The sequence below is a fragment of the Rhinoderma darwinii genome, chromosome 10 (genome assembly GCF_050947455.1).
Source record: "Rhinoderma darwinii isolate aRhiDar2 chromosome 10, aRhiDar2.hap1, whole genome shotgun sequence".
NCBI lineage: Eukaryota > Metazoa > Chordata > Amphibia > Anura > Rhinodermatidae > Rhinoderma > Rhinoderma darwinii.
This window is the reverse complement of record NC_134696.1, coordinates 39,952,209-39,974,465: the sequence shown is the minus strand read 5'-3', so window position 1 is coordinate 39,974,465 and position 22,257 is coordinate 39,952,209. Positions and strand designations below refer to the sequence as shown.

Below are 22,257 nucleotides of genomic sequence, written 5' to 3'. Positions count from 1 at the left end.
CAACATACACACTCCAAAAACTTGTAGAAACTCTTCCCAGAAGAGTGGAAGCAGTTTTTAGCCGCAAAGTGGGACCAACACCATATTAATGCCTATGAGATGTCATAAAATATGCTGTAGGTGTAAGGTGTAGGTATTCCAATACTTTTGTTAATATAGTGTATATGTTCCATATTAAGGCTAAAATGAGAACATATTTATAGTGTTTAAATTATTCATCATATTTTTTGTTTTTTAATAAATAAATGTAAACCATATTAACTTAAACTCGTCATCAAAAGAAAGTCAGAATTACTTGGATATGCAAAACCATTCCCAAAGAAATTGACACATGCCAGATTTCTAAAACTTTTCTTCGTCCTGAAGCTTAAAGTTGGCTTTGTCTTAAAGGGAACCTGTCACCAGCGTTTCACCTATTGACCTTTACTTATACCTCACTGGCCGCTGCTATCAAAAGTTCATTGCCGTTATCCCCTCTCCTAAACTCCTCCTCCACCTGTAAATAACGGTCTGCAAACATTTCACGCCTTTTATCGTAATAATCCGGTGTCCTGTTGTACGCACACACCTGAAGAGGACATCAATGCACAAGCGCGGGATTTTGTGTGTGCTGGGGGGAGGCGAGGAACTGTGAATCAAAAGTAAGGAGGCAGGGTAAAGTCGGAAAGACTTGAGGAATGAAGATATGACTCTTTTCAAACGAAGATTTGACTCTTTCGAAATGAAGATTTGACTCTTTTATGCTCATTAGCATACGGTGTGGGAACAGTAAAAAGCTGAATACTAAAGCTAGAGAGCCGACTAAGAAGACAATTATAGGTTATATAGAAATGATTCCCCCCCCCCACTACCACCAGGTATTGCTGGTTTAATAGGTGAAATGCTGGTGACAGGTTCCCTTTAAAGGTGTTAAGAAATATCTGATGGGCGTTGCTGGACAATGCATTTCAAAATGTTCACTACTCCTGTACGTGATGTCTGATCCACGATGATATAAAGAGGGTACGGTGCTCTGGATCCAGTTGTTTTGTTTTCTTGCTGCACACTTAAATACCACATATTGCACTGTATTATTACACTTGAGAAAGACCCAGCCACACAAGGGGTCGAAACGTTGCTTCTTTACCTGCATGAATATTATGGAACAATAAAAGTTTTTTTCATTCTGGACAGATGACCGTTCAAGGTTCATATCATCATGATTATTATGAACTCTCTATGGACTTGTTCCCGTTGGGCTGATGATTATGGTGGGGGAATGTTGTCTAATATTGACTGTATTGTATCTTTGATTGTACTCTATGTTTTTATTGTGTTGTTTTTTAAGTAGAATCCTGCAGCTTCTGGACTTATGGTGTGTGGTTAGTTTTGTCATTTATGATAAAGCTTAGGGTTTCATCTTTGCCATCTTGAGGATAAGGCTTTAGCATCAACTTTTTCTCAGGGTCTTCGGTACTCCATGAAAGGCAAAATCCCGGCTTTAATGATGACTCCAAATAGTAAGAAGAATCTCCAACAGAAAATTCTTTGATATAGAAGATGAATTCACTAGTTTTCCCAGGTATATCTCCAAGCTCTTCAGTCTTCTGTATATAAAAAAGTTCATTAGTAAATTAATGTCGCTGTCTATGCTGCTAAAGATAAATACTGTAGACTCACTTATCTGGGTAGCTTGTAGATTTTTAAAAATTAAAGCCAATAAAAAATTTTGCAACCATTTTGCAAATCGTCTTGCTTAAAAATATCCTACCGTTTTATGTATACAGCTCCTATGCAAACTATGATTCTCAATGTTTACGAACTACAATGAAATGCTGTGTGTAGTTTTATTCTGTAGTCATGTGTTACTCAAATTCCTTTGCTTCCACAGCATCAGACTACATGGTTTGTTTGTAGTCTATAACCATAGAGTCACATCAGTCTGCATATTTGCTGTAGACATAGATTTTCTTTTTGTAATCAAGACTATTTGGAAACGTAATTATTTTACTGCTACCAAGAAAATAAAATGCCATCTATCTTCTATTGGCTTTCTTGCAACATAGCTAGAAAAAATATATAGCTGGCATCAGAGGCATACTCAGACTACTAGACACACACCCTCCATTACACTTTAATGTGGGGGTACTCAGTTGGCGGACCGCAGACGCCAGTTGTCCAGACCCCTTTTATTTATTATATGGGTTTGGATCTTACCTTAAAAATAACTGAATCATTTTCTACACACAGGACGTAATTTGATTTGTCTAGTTCGTGGCTGATGGTCACTGGCAGTCCACTATTATGATCAGCATCCTCATTGTATATGTTCAGAAAAAACATTGTTTCTTTCGCTATATAAATAAAAAAAGTTAGATAAGGAAAATGTAAAACAAATTTGTACATTTTTATTAGATGCTATAAAAAAATGTTTTTACTTTTTTACTAAATCCAACTAAAAAGAATAAGGGCATGCCCACACGTGGCGGATTTCCTCCGCAACTGTCCACATCAATGCCGCACAGAATCTGCGTTGCAGATTCTGCGGCGGATCTGCCCAAAATGTGCAGTAAATTGATGCGGACTAGCTGCTGCGGACTGCGGTAAAAGTGCTTCCCTTCTCTCTATCAGTGCAGGATAGAGAGAAGGGCCAGCACTTTCCCTAGTGAAAGTAAACAAATTTTATACTTACCGGCCGTTGTCTTGGTGACGCGTCCCTGTTTCGGCATCCAGCCCGACCTCCCTGGATGACGCGGCAGTCCATGTGACTGTTAGACTGAAACGTCACCCTGGGAAGCCGGACTGGAGACAGAAGCAGGGAGTTCTCGGTAAGTATGAACTTCTATTTTTTATACAGGTTGCTGTATATTGGGATCGGTAGTCACTGTCCAGGGTGCAGAAACAGTTACTGCCGATCGCTTAACTCTTTCAGCACCCTGGACAGTGACTATTTACTGACGTCTCCTAGCAACGCTCCCGTAATTACGGGAGCCCCATTGACTTCCTCAGTCTGGCTGTAGACCTAGAAATACATAGGTCCAGCCAGAATGAAGAAATGTCATGTCAAAAAAGCAAGACGCATCCGCAGCACACATAACATGTGCATGACAGCTGCGGACTTCATTGCGGAACTTAGAATCTCCATTGAAGTCAATGGAGAAATTCCGCCATGAGTCCGCAACCAGTCCGCCACAACTCCGCAACATCCAGTGCATGCTGCGGACACTAAATAGAAGTGGAAGTCAATGGAGAAACGGCTCCGCTGCGGATTAACGCTGCGGAGTGTCCGCAGCGGAATTCAAGAGCAATTCCGCCACGTGTGGCTTTGCCCTAAATGTAAAAACAGACTACAACACAAAGAACAACCCTCTAATGGTCCCAAAGTGTAACTTTTATTGTAGACATTTCATTTATGCTTCATGTAAATATAGTTGCTGCATAATTCGGGCCCCTATAGCGCATATTAACATATTTTCAGTGTAAACGTATAAAGTGTATTTTAGGAGGAAAATGCAAAATGTTTCCACCGATTTCTTTTTTTTATGTCTTTCACTGATCATTATGAATGTGTTTTTTATTCAACAGGTTACAATAAATATGGCAATACCAAATATATTTAGATACTATATATATATATATATATATATATATATATATATATACACTGTGTTCCAAATTATTATGCACATTGGATTTAAGTGTCATAAACATTTAATTATTCGTTTTTCAATTAAACTCATGGATGGTATTGTGTCTTAGGGCTCTCTGGCTCATTGTAATCAATCTCAGACACCATTGATAATTAGTTTGCCAGGTGTGCCCAACCAAAGGAAAACTACTTAAAAAGGACGTTCCACATTATTAAGCAGGCCACAGGTTTCAAGCAATATGGGAAAGAAAAAGGATCTCTCTGCTGCCAAAAAGCGTGAAATAGTGAAATACCTTGAACAAGGTATGAAAACATTGGATATTTCAAGAAAACTTAAGCGTGATCATCATACTGTGAAAAGATTTGTGGCTAATTCAGAGCACAGACGGGTTCGTTCAGACAAAGGCATAATGAGGAAGGTTTCTGCCAGACAAATTAATAGGATTAGGAGAGCAGCTGCTAAAATGCCATTGCAAAGCAGCAAACAGGTATTTGAAGCCGCTGGTGCCTCTGGAGTCCCGCGAACCTCAAGGTGTAGGATCCTCAAGAGGTTTGCAAGTCTGCATAAAGCTATTATTCGGCCACTCCTAAACAATGCTCACAAGCAGAAACGGTTGCAGTGGGCTCAGAAATACATGAAGACTAATTTTCAAACCGTGTTGTTTACTGATGAGTGGCGTGCAACCCGGCATGGTCCAGATGGATGGAGTAGTGGATGATTGGTGAATGGCCACCATGTCCCAACAAGGCTGCGACGTCAGCAAGGAGGTGGCGGAGTCATGTTTTGGGCTGGAATCATGGGGAGAGAGCTGGTAGGCCTCTTTAGGGTCCCTGACGGTGTGAAAATGACCTCTGCAAAGTACGTAGAGTTTAGGACTGACCACTTTCTTCCGTGGTACAAAAAGAAGAACCGTGCCTTCAGTAGCAAAATTATCTTCATGCATGACAATGCACCATCTCATGCTGCAAAGAATACCTCTGTGTCATTGGCTGCTATGGGCATAAAAGGAGAGAAACTCATGGTGTGGCCCCCATGTTCCCCTGATCTCAACCCTATTGAGAACCTTTGGAGCATCCTCAAGCAAAATATCTATGAGGGTGGGAGGCAGTTCACATCAAAACAGAAGCTCTGGGAGGCTATTCTGACATCCTGCAAAGATATTCAAGCAGAAACTGTCCAAATACTAACAAATTCAATGGATGCAAGAATTGTGAAGGTGATATCTGTCACGACGCGGGGTGCGGACCCACTGGGCCGTACCGCGTAGCGGGGTAGCAGCTGGCCAACAAGGTACAAAACAATGTCTATTGTTCTGAACGGGTACCTGAGGCAATGTAGACAGTGGCAAGAGCACGACTTGACTTTCACAGCAGGTGACGGTGCGGATGCAGCGGGAAGACGCGGCTAGACTTTCACAGCAGGTGACGCCGCGGATGCAGCGGGAAGACACGACTAGACTTTCACAGCAGGTAATGATAGCACGGGATACAGGGTACAGGCAGCAGGAACGGGTAACACTGGGAACTGGAAAACACTGGGAGACCTTTAGCAAGACAAACTAGGGTATACAACAACGCTCAGACAAGGAACCAGTGGGCAGGGCCCCTTATTATAGTCCAGCAGCCATTTGGGCTGATAATGATGTTAGGTAGCTGGACGCGTACTGGCCCTTTAAGGCCATGCACGCGCGGGCGCCCTGCGGGACACAGTCCGAGGACATGGAAGAGAGTGTCGGCGTCTCCCTGGAGGGAGCGAACGCCGAGAAGAGAGGTGTCCATGGCCGGGATCGTCAAGAGGTAAGTCGGAACGACGACCCCCGGCCATAGACGTAACTATATCAAAGAAGGGGTCCTATGTTAACATGTAACTTGGCCTGCTAAGTTTTTTTTTATCGAAAGAGCTTTTGATTTCTGTAAATATGACCTCCTGATGCTGCAAATTCAACAAATTACCATTTTAAATCTCTTTACAACCTTTAAAATGTTTTGATCTCTGTTGTGCATAATAATATGAAACAGTGCGTTTTGAATTTTTTACTTCTAAAAAAAAAATCTCTTATCATTAGGAGATTTGTTCAATAAAATTTGCATTATACTCCAACGGTTGATGGCTTGAAGATTATACTTCATTTGCATCGACTATTTAGGAAAATCAGCGAAAAATAAAATAACATTTGCATAAAAATTTGGATCGCGGTGTATATATATATATATATATATATATATATATATATATATATATATATATATATATGTATATATATATATATATATATATATATGTATAAATAAATGATAAAAAATATATATTTTGCACAGAAAAAAATTGTTTTTCTCTTTTTGCACCTTTTTAGATTTTATTTTGTACGTTATTAGAGTGGAATAGCAAGGGGTGTGATCCCAGGAGCAAGAGGAATCAAGCAGTATAAAGGCAGCAAACAAGGAAACATGGACAGTGGGTTAAGGTGAAGGAGGGTCAACAAAGCATATAGAAATATAACGTACTGCGATTATGATTTATTTTTTATTTTTTTTAAATGTTGACAAAAAGCTGAACTTTACTGTACAGGGAGAAGCTGCAGCTGATTAAAAGCAACTTTCCCCGTGCTCACACTGCTGCCCAGGCTAAGCTCGTGCAAACAGTATTGTACTTTTCCTCCTGCCCGAGCACAGATCGGGATAATCACTAGGGGGTTACAGAAATAATGCGGTTTCAGTGAATAAAGGTTAGTCATTGTGTAATGAAAAGTTTTACAATCAACTGCTTTCTGTATCAGTTTCTCACAGTTCAAGATCTCTGCTTGCAGTCATTCAATAGAAGACTTCATTGTTTACTTCCAGAGGATCGTCATGTGGTAGACACACCGGTGCAGGGCTCGTTACCATTACAGTGCAGTTACCAGAACTGTGTCTTTTAATAAGTAGAGCACCTTCTGTGTGTCCATAAGGCCTTATTCACACGAACGTGTCAGTTTTGCGCGCTTAAAGAATGCAGCGTTTTTCTTGCGTTGCAGTTCCGTGTGACATCCGTGTACAGTGCGTGTCTGCATTTTTTACGCGCGTATGTCACACGTTTTTTACGTCAGCAAAATAAACTGAAGGAGGTGTTCTTTATTTTCCTCATCATTTCTTTAGCAACTGTTGCGTGAAAAACGCATGGCACACGGATGTGCGTCCGTGTACTGTCTGTAATATTCACGCACCCATCGACTTCAATGGGTGCGTGTAATGTGCAAAAAACGCACAAGTATAGGACATGCAGTGAGTTTCACGCGGCGAACACAAGCTGCGTGAAAAACACTGAATATCTGAATGACCCCATTGAATTGCATTGGTCCGTGTGACGTCCGTTGTTTTAACGCTCGTAACATGGATGTGAAATACGCTCGTGTGAATAAGGCCTTAGATGATCAGGACAGTTATCTATCCACCGGAAATAGACAATGAAGGTTTCCATTAAATGACTGCAAGCAGAGATGCTGAAAACTGTGACAAATTAATACAGAAAGTATATTATAATATTGTACAACTTTAAATTTTACAATAAATAATAATACACTTGCCGAAACCGGAATACCCCTTCAACCTGTGAAAATTATTTTATAGTTTACATATAAAATTAAAAGGTTTGTCTAGGTTGGGGGCTGTTTTCTATACTGATGACGATCCACATTATAGGTCATCAGTATAGGATCGGTGGGGGTCCGACACCCGGACCCTGCACCGACCAGATGTTCCGGCTGCCTCCGGGCACCAGAAGCTATGCTTGGTCAGTACAAGAAGCAGATGGCTCCGACCACTGTATAACGGCCATGCTGCAGTACTGCGCCCACTCAAAGAGGAGAAGAGCTGCAGTAACCCAACAATAACAATAGTAATTTTTTGGGTTTGTTTTTTTAGGTAACTCGAGCATAAAACCATTTGTACATTTTACAAGCAATATAGTTCTATAAGGGAATTGACATAACAATAAATTAAAAGAAAATAAATAAAGAGGTCGGTGCCCGACTAAAACCGATTGTATAACTGAAGCTAATGAGACTATATGGTGACATAATGAACAGCTTCCTCTTTAGATATTGCCACATTTCCCCAATGTAGATAGTGCCACACCCCCCTGTAGTTAGTACTACACACCTCCTCTTGTAGATAGCGCCACACAGCCCCCTTGTAGATAGTGCCACACCCCCCTGTAGTTAGTACTACACCCCCCTTGTAGATAGCACCATACAGCCCCCTTGTAGATAGTGCCACACACAGCCGCTTGTAAATAGGGCCACACATTCCCCTGTAAATAGTGCCACACACATCCTCCTGTAGATAGCACTACACACCCTCCTCCCTGTACATAGCTCCTTTGGGTCTCCCTAGAGGAGCCTCAGATGTCACTTTCCATATACGGATAGTGACATCAGGGAGCGGAATTGCTGATTTTGATAATAATTACATTCCACATTCCCAGGCTCCTCTTTACCTCCAGGAGCCTTTGCTCTGGGTCTTGTTCCAGGCCAGTGTCAGGATGTATTATGTGGCGACACACACAACATCCTGACACTGGACGGCTCTAAGCGTAACTCTCCATGTCACCTGCTGGAGGGTTCCCTGCTGCACCATGCTCTGCACTTCACTGTCCTGTCTATGGAATCAGGGGACGGTGCTTACTGTACGAAGCCCATATCATAGCCCTGAGCCGGGCTAGTACTTCCCATTTGCACCCCTAAAATTTCTATGTCATCAGTACATGACCTGTGAAAGTCCAACACCCAGACCCCGCACCGTTAAGCCGCTCCAGCTGCCTCCGGGCACCGGACATCGTCCATGCCGGAAGCAGATAGCTCTGGTAATGGAATAGCGGCTGAGCAGCAGTACCGCAGCTCTGCTCCTATTCAAGTGAAAAGAAGCAGAGCTGCAGATTGGCAGCATGGCCGCTATGGAATGTACCGAGCCAACTGCTTCCGGCTCCGTACATTGCATAATGTGCGATAACATCCGGTGCCCGCAGGACTGGTGGATAGGTCATCAGTTGTCAGGTAGTGGACAACCCTTTAATGTATAATACAAGTATTCTGCCTGTGACTGTTTCTGTTCATTACTGTATTCTATTGCATGGTCTGCAACGTGGTAATGACCATGGTATCAGGTATTTCTATGTTCAACTTATATTTTTCTTCTTCTGCTGATGGTGTAGTTTACAAGCTAAAGGAATGAAAAGGAGCATAACCAAATGAAGCAAAATTCACAGATTTTGGTTTTCACACCCCCACCCCTTTGATTTCTCTTCGGGATCCGCCCCTGTTTTTTGGCTGCAATCTGTACAAAGTTCCTGTGTGGTGTCTAGGAAGCCATACTTATTGCGAATAACTTTTTGCAGTGGCACACTTTAGAGGTCAGTAGTTGCCATAAAGCATGAAACACTAATAAGACATATAGAGCCCTATGAAACAACAATGTGGCTTTTGCTGGGGAAGACAAGGAGGTGCCAAAAAATCTGAAAGGATATCCATGGGTAGGCATCAGTTTAAGAAGCTACTAGAGAGCTTCCAAGTCACAATCATCAAGACTGCAACATTGGTTGATAGAGCCTAGCAGGTGATAGATAATGCCTTGCAGACCAGATCCTAACAATCCAGGATGTCATACAGATTACAATTGGGATCTATTAACATCTGATTTCAGTAAAATAAATTTGTCTGAAAGTACTAAATCTATTAGAAATGTCTACCTCCAGCATCTTCATTGGACTCAAAAACAGCAGTTAACTCTTCTGTGTCGGCAACAAGTAAGGTCATATGGAGATTCAAAATATTCTATTAAAATTTTTCATCATGTTTTAGCACACTTCAAATATGTGTCCCAGAAAAATCTATAAAATTGCCCAAAAATCTTTAGAAATAGTATAGAAACTAGGCATTGTGAGTTCTGTATCAGAATAATGTTGCTCTAACCTCTACAAAGACATATTGTTCAATTCACCGGTACAATATGGTCTTGGTGCAATTTTAGGATTTATTTTTAACCTTACTGCACAACTATGATTCCTGTTATACCATGTTGCACCCCCAAGCTTCCTGGATTACATTGCTGAACCCCCAAGATTCCTGTATTACATTATTGCACCCCATATCACCTTTTTGCACCCCTTGAAGTTCAATAATCTCTTGTTGCCCCACCTGGATTATATCCATGGGTAGGCATCAGTTTAAGGAGCTACTATAAGGGCTTATTCACACAAACTGGATAATCAGGTTTTTTTTTTTAATGGCCATCAAATGGCTGCATTAAAATGAATGTACTTCTATGAGGCTATTCACATGGTTGGTTTTTTAATGGATCCCTCAATAGACTCAAGTGTATGAGGGATCTGTGAAATCAGGTCCCACACAGGTGTAAACCGGCAGTGAAAAAAAGGCAGTTTTTCACGGCCGATTTGACACCCATTCGTGTGAATAAGCCCTAAAGCTTCCGGGTCACAATAATCAAGACTGCAACATTGGTTTATAGATCCTAGCAGGTGATAGATAATGGCTGGAAGACCAGATCCCAACAAACCATGACATTATACAGATTTCCATTGCGCTCTATTAATATCTGGTTTAGGTATAATAAATTTGTCTGAAAGTAGTAAATCTATTAGATATATTTCAAAGAAAAAAGTGGACATTATTCATAACATATCAAGGTACAAACAAAAAAAAAATAATTGGTCTACCTCCAGCATCTGCATTGGACGCAAAAACTGCAGTGAACTTTTCTGGCTGGGCAATGAGTAAGTTCTCATGAACATTCAGAATATTACATACAAATTTTTCGTTAGGTTTTAGCCCCTCCACAAAATATATATCTCTGTCAGAATCTGAAATTGTCAAAAAAAAAACTTGATTAGAAATAGTATAGAAACAAAGCATTTTGAGTTCTGTATTTGATAATGTTGTTCTAACCCCTATAAAGATATATTGTACAATTTGTCGGAGAGAACTTGAGACCTATTTAGATTAAGCAAAAACAAAGAACAATAAAATTAAGGTTATGGTTCTTCCCCACAAAATACAGAAAAGGGGATACATGTGTGATTGATGGGCTCGGTCCGCTGGGACCCACAGCGAACGGGGGACCGAAAGTCCCCCAAAGTGCTCCATAAGAATGGACCGCTGGTGAGCATGCTTGGCCAGCGCTTCATTAATTTCTATGGGACTTCCAGGATCGCTGTCTCTGACAGCTCCATAGAAATTAATGGAGCGCTGGTTGAGCATGCGCACCATTCTCATGAAGAACTTTGGGGGGGGGTTTCGATCTCACGTTCTCCTGATCGCTGGGGGTCCACGCGGTCAGATTCCCAGCAGTCATACATGTATCTCCTATCCTGTGGATACATGTGTTTATGAGAAAACCCATTTAAGGTTAAATCTGAAAATAATTAAAATTACAATGGAAATCACCTGCTAAGATTTAAGCCACGGAGGCTCAGATGAGTATTATTTGGAAGAGTGAAGTCTGATCATTTCTAACCAAGAGCTTCAAATGAATACAAATTAGGATATGTCAAGGTGACTTTTATAACATGCTATTTCAAAAGAAACACAAAGTTATTTTTTACCCAAGAAAAATAAGGTTGTTTCATCCAATTCATCTGTAGGACAGGGCTTTAGCATCAGATTCTGGTCTTCTAAACTCCATGCAAGGCAAAATCCTCTGTTCAATGATGACTCAAAAGATATGAATTGATTAAAAGAATCTCTTTTGTAGAAGATAAATTCACTTGTCTCTGATGGGATTGTGAATGGCACCTCACTTTCCTGTTAATAAAATTAAGTTACATTAGTCATGATCTGTGGTCAAATGATGCTAACAAAAAGTCAGTTATTGATATCTTCTGGACTGAGTCTATACTTCTTTAACTTAAAATCTCTGCTTGCAGTCATTCAATAGGAACTTTCACTGTTTACTCCCAAGGGATTAAATGTGTTCTGGTCATGTGATGGACACACAGGTGCTCCGCTCATTTGAAAACCATTAGGAACCGATACAGAAAGTAAATTGGAATGTTTGACACCTTCTCAATATACAAGGAATAACATTTATTTGAACAAATCAGAATTCCCCTTTAAGATAAATGTAATGAATTTTAGGAATATAGAGAGATGGTCTCATGCCAAATGGACGGTAGTCTTTTCATTCTAGGGAACGGTAATGAACTCTACCGATCAGTAACTAAGGTGATAGTTTGTGTAATAGATATTTATTTGAGTTTGGATCTTACCTTAAGAATAACTGAATCATTTTCTACACACAGAAGGTAATTGTCTTGACCTATTGTGCAGCTGATGACCACTGGTATTTCATCACTATTGCCAGCAAGCTCTTTGTATGTTACCAGGTAGAATGTTGCTTGTTCCGCTACAACAGAAATATAGACAATAAGTTTAAACGAACAATCTAACATTTTATCCAGCAAGATTAAAAGTTCTCCAAATTTTTAATTCTTTAGTTAGCTGAATATATACACTACCGTTCAAAAGTTTAGGGTCACTTCGAAATTTTCTTATTTTTGAAAGAAAAGCACAGTTTTTTTCCATGAAGATAACATTAAATTTAATCAGAAATACACTCTATACATTGTTAATGTGCTAAATGACTATTCTAGCTGCAAACGTATGGTTTTTAATGCAATATCTACATAGGTGTATAGAGGCCCATTTCCAGCAACCATCACTCCAGTGTTCTAATGGTACATTGTGTTTGCTAACTGTGTTAGAAGGCTAATGGATGATTAGAAAACACTTGAAAACCCTTGTGCAATTATGTTAGCACCGCTGTAAACAGTTTTGCTGTTTAGAGGAGCTATAAAACTGACCTTCCTTTGAGCTAGTTGAGAATCTGGAGTATTACATTTGTGGGTTCGATTAAACTCTCAAAATGGCTAGAAAAAGAGAGCTTTCATGTGAAATTCGACAGTCTATTCTTGTTCTTAGAAATGAAGGCTATTCCATGCGAGAAATTGCCAAGAAATTGAAGATTTCCTACAACGGTGTGTACTACTGCCTTCAGAGGACAGCACAAACAGGCTCTAACCAGAGTAGAAAGAGAAGTGGGAGGCCCCGCTGCACAACTGAGCAACAAGACGAGTACATTAGAGTCTCTAGTTTGAGAAATAGACGCCTCACAGGTTCTCAACTGGCAGCTTCATTAAATAGTACCCGCAAAACGCCAGTGTCAATGTCTACAGTGAAGAGGCGACTCCGGGATGCTGGCCTTCAGGGCAGAGTGGCAAAGAAAAAGCCATATCTGAGACTGGCTAATAAAAGGAAAATATTAATATGGGCAAAAGCACACAGACATTGGACAGAGGAAGATTGGAAAAAAGTGTTATGGACAGACGAATCGAAGTTTGAGGTGTTTGGATCACACAGAAGAACATTTGTGAGACGCAGAACAACTGAAAAGATGCTGGAAGAGTGCCTGACGCCATCTGTCAAGCATGGTGGAGGTAATGTGATGGTCTGGGGTTGCTTTGGTGCTGGTAAAGATTTGTACAAGGTAAAAGGGATTTTGAATAAGGAAGGCTATCACTCCATTATGCAACGCCATGCCATACCCTGTGGACAGCGCTTGATTGGAGCCAATTTCATCCTACAACAGGACAATGACCCAAAGCACACTTCCAAATTATGCAAGAACTATTTAGGGAAGAAGCAGGCAGCTGGTATTCTATCTGTAATGGAGTGGCCAGCGAAGTCACCAGATCTCAACCCGATAGAGCTGTTGTGGGAGAAGCTTGACCGTATGGTACGCAAGAAGTGCCCATCAAGCCAATCCAACTTGTGGGAGGGGCTTCTGGAAGCATGGGGTGAAATTTCTCCCGATTACCTCAGCAAATTTACAGCTAGAATGCCAAAGGTCTGCAATGCTGTAATTGCTGCAAATGGAGCATTCTTTGACGAAAGCAAAGTTTGAAGGAGAAAATTATTATTTCAAATAAAAATCATTATTTCTAACCTTGTCAATGTCTTGACTATATTTTCTAGTCATTTTGCAACTCATTTGATAAATATAAGTGTGAGTTTTCATGGAAAACACAAAATTGTCTGGGTGACCCCAAACTTTTGAACGGTAGTGTATATTTATTTTGCATTTGGCAAAGCACTGGCAAAATCAATTTTTAAAATTTAACCCATCTCTACTTTGTATGAATTTAAATTTTAAGATTTTCCCCTACTTTTTTAACAAGTCAATATTAAAAGCACAAGATAACTAAAACTTACATTCCGCATCCGCATCGGATTCAAAAATGGCAGTGTACTCTTCTGGGTGAGCAATCAGAAGATCTTTTTGGAAATTCAGAATTTTCAATTCTTTTTTCAAAATCAGTATAAATCCCTTTGTCCCTATGAAAGGTTCTGTAATCAGATAAAATTAGAATTACAATTCTGCTACTCACCAGTTTTCCAGCTTTTGCTCTACATGGGAAGTGGCCAAATACCAGGCTAGTCATAAATATAATAACATGCTCAGGTTATCTAGCAAGTACTAGATCAGTGTGTTCAATTCCGACTGGCATTATCTGTATTAAAGGGCTATTCCCAACTTAGACATTTATGGCATATCCATAGGATATGCCATAAATGTCTGATTGATACGAGTCCCAGCTCTGGGACCTGCACCTATATCGCGTATAGGGATCACCAATACCCAGTTTCGCCGGGTGAAGAGGCCATAGGCACTCCTGTTTCCTCCTACAGCCCAAAACCATACTGTCAGTTGGCTTTGTATGCAATAAAATATAATGCTATAAGATCTAAAAATCTGCCACTTTGTAATATACAGCCTCCTTAGTCCTGTTTCACTCCAGGGTGTATTTCCAGTTGTGTACAGAATAATGTTCTTAGTGGATTCTGACTACAAACAGTATTCTTTGTAGTCAGGTTCTTCCAGTAGAAGCTCCCAGCACACAGACTGCTGTTTCTAGTGATTGATCTTGCAGTTACATCCTCTCCCAAATGTTGCACAGGGCGGTGACTGAAAATAAATCATCTCAGCAGCAGCGCGGTGAAGAGGAGGTCTGAGGAAACATTACAGCCTAGAGTGATAAAGCTAAAAGGGGGAATTGGTACCCTATAACCTAGCCACACATGACATTTTTGAGTGTATAATTAAACCTTCACTTTTATTGAATGTTTGCACAGTTAGATTGGCCCTTAGGATCAATAAGGATTTTCCCATTTTAGGCCAATTTGTACCAAGATATAACTATGGTCCCTATTTTCTGTATGTTTTACCGCCTGGCTCCCTACTTTCTTGATGAACTTGTTGTAACGTCTATGGCCACGGCCCGTCGATCGGTCGTTAACCCCGACGGCCGTGGCCATGGACAGCTTACCTGCCTGCAGCGTCGTCCCCCAGTCAGGCGCCGGCACTCTCTTCCGGATTCCGAGTGTCTCCGGCGGGTGCACGTGCCCGCGCGTGCACGGCCTTAAAGGGCCAGTGCGCGCGTTTTTGTAAAAACTGTAATCTGGCCCAGGATGCCCTGGGCTATAAAAAGGGCTCTGCCCTCTTGCCCTTTGCCAGAGCATTGTTAGTTTTCCCATTGTTCGTCTTGCTTATGGTCTCCCAGTGTCTTCCAGCCTCCCAGTGTATCTTGCTCCTGTATTCCGTATCCCGTATCCTGTTTCCGTGCTACCTAGTGCTATTCCCATGCTGTGCTACCTGCCGTGCTGTGCTACAGTCTACGCTACCCTGCTACGCCTCACCGAAGGACTTCCCACCGCCTGGTTCTGGACGTGTCCGCCTCGCCACTGCCTACGATTGCCTCAGGTACTCTCGCTGAACCATTGAACTGTGTACCTTCCGGTTTGGCCAGCTGCCATCCCCGCTACGCGGTACGGCCCAGTGGGTACACACCACGCATCGTGACATCCACACCCCGCATCGTGACAATACGCTCTGGCCATGGACCCCGCTGGCCAATTCAAGGGCTTGTCACCCTCCCAAGCCATGCAGGCGGATCTGCTGGATCTCCGAGCTAGGCAGGACCAGCTCCTCGTGGCCGTGGACTCTATGGCGCAGCAGCTAGGGACGCTAGTTGCCTCCATTCCTGCTTCTGTGCAAGTCCCTCAAGCCGACCCTCCTGTTGCTCCTCCTGGCAGTTCCTGTACGGACCCTCGGTTCTCGCTGCCATTGCCCTCTCAGTTCGATGGAGACGCCAGTGCTTGTCGGGGGTTCCTGAACCAATGCCACATTCATTTTACCCTGCACTCTCAGGCATTTCCGTCAGATGGAGCCAAGATCACATTTATCATCTCCCTCCTGACCGGCAAGGCCCTGGCATGGGCTAACCCTATCTGGGAACGTCAGAGACCCGAGACCCGAGACTTCCAGGAGTTCGCACGAATTTTCTGAACCGTTTTTGAGGAACCAGGACGAGTCTCATCAGCCGCCACCGCCATCTTTAACCTTCGCCAAGAGGACAACTCCATGGGCGAGTATACTATTCAGTTCCGGACTCTGGCAGGAGAGCTATCCTGGAACAATGAGGCATTTGTGGCATCTTATTGGCATGGTCTGTCGCCCGAGATCAAGGACGAACTGGCTGCTCAAGACCTGCCTCCCGCATTGGACGACTTGATTCTGCTTGCCACTCGGGTTGACATAAGGCTGAGGGAGAGATCCCATGAGTTCGTCAGGAGCGTCGGCGTCCTAGACTGGCGCCCAACTTTCAGCAACCCCTCTTGCCTGTTTCTATCGCTTTGCCTGAGGTTCCGATGCAAGTTGACCGACTAAAATTATCAGTCCAGGAGAAACAGCGCAGGCGCACCTCTGGACTGTGCTTATATTGCGGCCTCGCTGGCCACGTCGTGCGTCTGTGTCCTCACAAGCCAAAAAACCCCAGCGCCTAGGCTTGGTTGGAGAGACAACCCTGGGCGTCAACACATTAAAGCAAGAACTCTCCTCCAAACTATTTATTCCTGTAACCATTATTGCTGGCGAGAGGTCTCATCAGGTCTCCGCATATCTGGACTCCGGCTTTGCAGCCAACTTCATCTGCCAGGATCTTGTGGATCTCCTACAGTTGCCCACTATCCCGTTTGAAAGGCCGTTGATCGTTGCCTCGGTGGATGGACTGCCATTACCAGACCCAGTTGTGTCCATAACCAAGCCATTGAAACTCCAAGTGGGAGCCCTTCATGCTGAGATCATCTCTCTGTTCGTCCTATCCAAGGCCGTCAACCCCGTGCTGTTGGGGTTGCCTTGGCTTCGTCTGCACGCCCCCGTCCTGGATTGGAACTCTGGAGAGGTTCTCCAGTGGGGCCCGAAGTGTCTTGACCGCTGTCTGAGTCACATCCAGTCGCCACAGCCCGCTCCTCTTCAGTCATTGGCAGGTTTGCCCCTCTGTTTCTCCATGTTCGGAGATGTCTTCAATAAAAAGGAGGCCGAGACCTTGCCGCCACACCGGGCATATGACTGCCCAATTGACCTGGTCCCGGAATCGTCTCCTCCTCGTGGTAGAGTGTATCCTCTCTCCTTGCCAGAGACCCAGTCCATGTCGGCTTACATCAAGGAGTACCTGGAGAGGGGTTTCATTCGTAAATCTTCATCCCCGGCCGGAGCAGGGTTCTTCTTTGCTAAAAAGAAAGATAGATCATTACGACCTTGTATTGACTACCGAGGCCTAAACCAGATCACGGTGAAGAACAGGTATCCTCTGCCTTTAATTTCGGAACTGTTTGATCGCATACGGGGGGCAAATTTTTTTTCTAAACTGGACCTGCGGGGGGCCTATAATCTGATCCGGATTCGTCGAGGTGACGAGTGGAAGACTGCCTTTAATACTCGTGATGGGCATTACGAATACTTAGTCATGCCCTTCGGCCTGTGTAACGCTCCCGCAGTATTCCAAGAATTTGTCAATGACATTTTTCGTGATCTCCTGTATGTTTGTGTTGTGGTGTATCTCAATGACATTCTGATTTTTTCCCCAGGCCCAGTAACTCATCGAAGTCATGTCCGCCAGGTGTTGCTCCGTCTAAGAGAGAATCGACTTTACGCCAAATTGGAGAAGTGTGTGTTCGAGAAGAAGTCTCTATCCTTCCTGGGCTATATTATCTCAGATCAGGGTCTCAAGATGGATCCCCAGAAGGTAAAGGCCGTCCTGGAGTGGCCACGCCCCCAAGGCTTAAGGGCCATCCAACGCTTTCTAGGATTCGCCAACTTCTACCGACTCTTCATCCCCAACATCTCATCTTTGACAGCACCTATCTCCACCCTCACTAAGAAAGGTATGAATGCCAAGTTGTGGACCCCGGACGCTGAAGCCGCATTTGAATCCTTAAAGAAAGCCTTCACATCTGCCTCCATTCTGCACCATCCGGACGTGTCCTTACAGTTTTCGCTAGAGATGGACGCCTCCTCGGTGGGTGCTGATGCACTGTTGTTCCAGAAAAGACCGAAAGGCAAGGCCGTGGCATGTGGTTACTATTCCAAGCTGTTTTCTCCCACAGAGCGTAACTACTCGATTGGGGACCGGGAGTTACTGGCCATCAAACTAGCTCTGCAGGAGTGGAGACACCTACTGGAAGGCGCGGTTCACCCTATCCTGATCTTCACGGATCACAAGAATTTGACCTACATACAGACGGCCCAGCGGTTGAATCCTCGTCAAGCCAGGTGGTCGTTGTTCTTTGCTCGGTTCCGGTTCGAACTCCACTACCGTCCCGCCGACAAGAATGTGAGGGCCGATGCCTTGTCTATATCTTTCGAAACTGAGGACGCCATGGAATCTCCACAGAATATCATTGACCCATCCTGTATCTTCTCTGTGAATCCCCTGCAAGTCAGAGTCATTCCTCCGGGTAGGACTTTTGTGCGTCTGGCTGACCGAGGAAGAATTCTTCGCTGGGGTCACAACTCTAAGCTGACAGGTCACGCGGGTGCTCGTAAGACCCAAGATTTAATCACCCGTCAGTTCTGGTGGCCCACGCTGCCCAAAGATGTCATGGACTTTGTCTCCTCGTGCACAGTCTGTGCAGCAAATAAAGTTGCTCACTCCAGACCTGCGGGCTTGCTCCAACCACTGCCTGTGCCCGTTGCCCCGTGGCAACATGTCGCTATGGACTTCGTCACGGATCTTCCTCCTTCTGCGAGTTGCAGTGTGATCTGGGTGGTGGTGGATCAATTTTCCAAGATGGCTCACTTCATCCCGTTGACCGCTCTGCCGTCTGCTACGCGGTTGGCTGACCTCTTCATACAGCACATCTTCCGTCTGCACGGATTGCCCCTGCATATTGTCTCGGACAGAGGTGTCCAGTTTACCTCGAAGTTTTGGAGAGCACTCTGCGGGCTCCTTGGTGTGAAATTGGACTTCTCTTCGGCCTATCATCCCCAGTCCAACGGGCAAGTCGAGAGAGTTAACCAGATTATGGAGAACTACCTACGTCACTTTGTGTCCAGGCGCCATGACGATTCGGTGCAGTTGCTCCCGTGGGCAGAGTTCTCCTATAACAACCACACCAGTGAGTCGACCACATCCAGTCCATTTTTCATCGTCTACGGCCAACATCCTCGTATACCTCTTCCTGTTTCTACAATGTCCCAGGTGCCTGCAGCCAACTCCACCTTCAGGGACTTTCTACAGATATGGCAACAGACCCGATCTTCTATCCTCTTGGCGGTGAACCGCATGAAGAGAAAGGCAGACACAAGAAGACGGGCGCCTCCGCAGTTCCTTCCAGGGACTAAAGTGTGGCTGTCCTCTAGGAATATCCGGCTGAAGGTGCCGTCATGCAAATTTGCCCCGAGGTTCCTTGGTCCCTTTGAAGTCCTGCTACAAATTAACCCGGTATCCTACAAGCTGCGACTCCCCCCCACTCTCAGGATTCCTAACTCCTTTCACGTCTCCCTGCTAAAACCGGTGGTCCTGAACCGCTACTCCAGGACTCCTAGTCCCACAGAGGTTCCTGCCGGCCCATCTGGGACTTTCGAGGTAAAGGAGATTCTGGCTACCAAGAAGGTGGGAGGAAGGACATTTTATTTGGTGGACTGGAGGGGGTTCGGCCCAGAAGAGAGGTCTTGGGAGCCAGAGGAAAACATCGATGCCCCTGTTCTTGTGAGGAAGTTTCTCTCTCGCTCTGGTCCCAAGAAGAGGGGGCGTAAGAGGGGGGATACTGTAACGTCTATGGCCATTGCCCCGTCGATCGGTCGTTAACCCCGACGGCCGTGGCCATGGACAGCTTACCTGCCTGCAGCGTCGTCCCCCAGTCAGGCGCCGGCACTCTCTTCCGGATTCCGAGTGTCTCCGGCGGGTGCGCGCGCCCGCGCGTGCACGGCCTTAAAGGGCCAGTGCGCGCGTTTTTGTAAAAACTGTGATCTGGCCCAGGATGCCCTGGGCTATAAAAAGGGCTCTGCCCTCTTGCCCTTTGCCAGAGCGTTGTTAGTTTTCCCGTTGTTCGTCTTGCTTATGGTCTCCCAGTGTCTTTCAGCCTCCCAGTGTACCTTGCTCCTGTATTCCGTATCCCGTATCCTGTTTCCATGCTACCTAGTGCTATTGCCGTGCTGTGCTTCCTGCCGTGCTGTGCTACAGTCTACGCTACCCTGCTACGCCTCACCGAACGACTGCCCACCGCCTGGTTCTGGACGTGTCCGCCTCGCCACTGCCTACGATTGCCTCAGGTACTCTCGCTGAACCATTGAACTGTGTACCTTCCGGTTTGGCCAGCTGCCATCCCCGCTACGCGGTACGGCCCAGTGGGTCCACACCCCGCATCGTGACATCCACACCCCGCATCGTGACACTTGTCGGCCGTGTCATTTAATAAACCAAACTGAGTTAACACTTACCTGTTGTTAGCATAAATCCAGACATCTTCTTGTAATAATCTAAACAATACAATAACATTGAATTAATTTTCTGTTACCTGCATTATATGTCACTTCCCTTTAGAATAGCTGCTATACCCACAAACAATACAGATGACAATAGATATAGATGGTTTTATGAAAATGCATGTTAATGGGCAGGCAGATAACACAGCCAGATATCCCTTACTACAGTATATGGGTTATATTCCGAACAGAGCTGCAGAATACGTGATTCACATATCAATAAACACTGCCTGTGCATTTGGGAGGCCACGTTCCTTTTTCACACACTAAAATTGTCTATGTGTCGGAATTGTTGGCACGCCACATAAATATGGCATTCTTAATTAACTTATTTTTTCAATGCAATTCCTCCATTGATTCCATTGAACTTTCTCAATGTGCTAAATATTCATTAAAAAATATAGCCTCACGTCCACTGAAGAGACAGTTCTGCGGTTGAATCAGCAACACAAACTTAAGGCCATGTTCATACGTGGCGGAATTGCTGTTGAATTCCGCTGCGGACAGTCCGCAGTGGAATTCTGCAGCAGACGTTTTTTACATTTGTTTCTATACAATTTTAGGAAACTTAGTTCAGACGTTTTGTTCAATTGGAGTGATAATTGGAGTGCAATTTTGAGTGCATAAGTATCACTCCAATTGAACAAATACCGGCAGATTATACCAATAGATTTTTATGCCTTAAACAGAGAGAAAATTATTGGATATATAAACTGTGTACATTGCGCCCTGAAGGTTTAAATGACATCAGTGAGTCCTCTTTAGACTAAAATATTTAATTTTTATTCGCTCAAATATATATAATATGAAATAAATATATATATATATATATATATATATATATATATATATATATAATACATATTTTCCAATATACATAACGCTTCAAATAATTTTTCCACCGATTTTCTGTCCACCATAAAATGGTTCCAAATTTACTTTGACTTAAAGAGTTAATTTTTTATCATACTAATATGCATATTTATGTACATATAGTTTTATTATAATTATCATTAAACATAGATATAGATATAATAGGTTTTGTCATTCCCTTTCCGACTGTCTTTTAATATAATACAATTCCCCCTTTCTCTCTCCTATTTCGGCTGTCTTGTTTGACAGGAGTTGTTATTACAACAGGGACGCTATTTGTCTCCTCTTTAGCGTATAATTGGATTTTGGTCTTTTGTGAGTAAAATAATGTTTCCAACATTATGAATTTAATCTAGAATTATTGTATTAAATTGTTACATATATTATTCGTTTTTAATCAATGTTGCTATATGTTGTATTTTTTATATGTTCCATGTTTTACCAATAATTTTAGTGCGCGCTTATCTCATCCTTTATTTCTGTTCAATACTTTTATTGTTAGCCAGAATTATATATGTGTCTTTGATCTTATAACTAATATTTGATTATTAATTTATGAACCTATTCTATATTTTATTAATTAATTTTAGTGTTGAAGCTGGATTATATATGCGACTTTGTTTTTCCGGAGTTTCTTTTTTCCCCTCCCCATTTCCCCCCTTTGATTGGTCCATTTTGGGGATAGTAGGTGAAGAAATTTGGTTAGTGCAATGTCCCCTTTTTTTGCACAACCGTATTCACTAATTATTTATATTTTTATTTTTATTATTTAATATTTTTATTAATTTGTTGTAAATATTTTTTGTTATTTGTTTTATTGTATTTTTCAAATCCCATTGACTAGGAGACCATTCGTTGGCTATTCCTCTTCAATGGGAAAAAGG

General features: G+C 43.1%; 1 protein-coding gene across 1 annotated transcript; it reads right to left on the bottom strand.

Annotated features, from left to right (window-relative positions):
- Window positions 1-283: 283 nt before the first annotated feature.
- Window positions 284-20,490, bottom strand: LOC142661393 (uncharacterized). The gene is made up of 7 exons (XM_075838778.1): window positions 20,456-20,490; window positions 13,888-14,022; window positions 11,886-12,022; window positions 11,223-11,421; window positions 10,338-10,481; window positions 2,197-2,333; window positions 284-1,586 (listed from the first exon to the last, which is right to left on the bottom strand). The coding sequence occupies exons 1-7, from the start codon at window positions 20,478-20,480 to the stop codon at window positions 1,350-1,352; spliced, it is 1,014 nt and encodes a 337-aa protein (XP_075694893.1). The 5' UTR covers window positions 20,481-20,490; the 3' UTR covers window positions 284-1,349.
- Window positions 20,491-22,257: the final 1,767 nt, after the last annotated feature.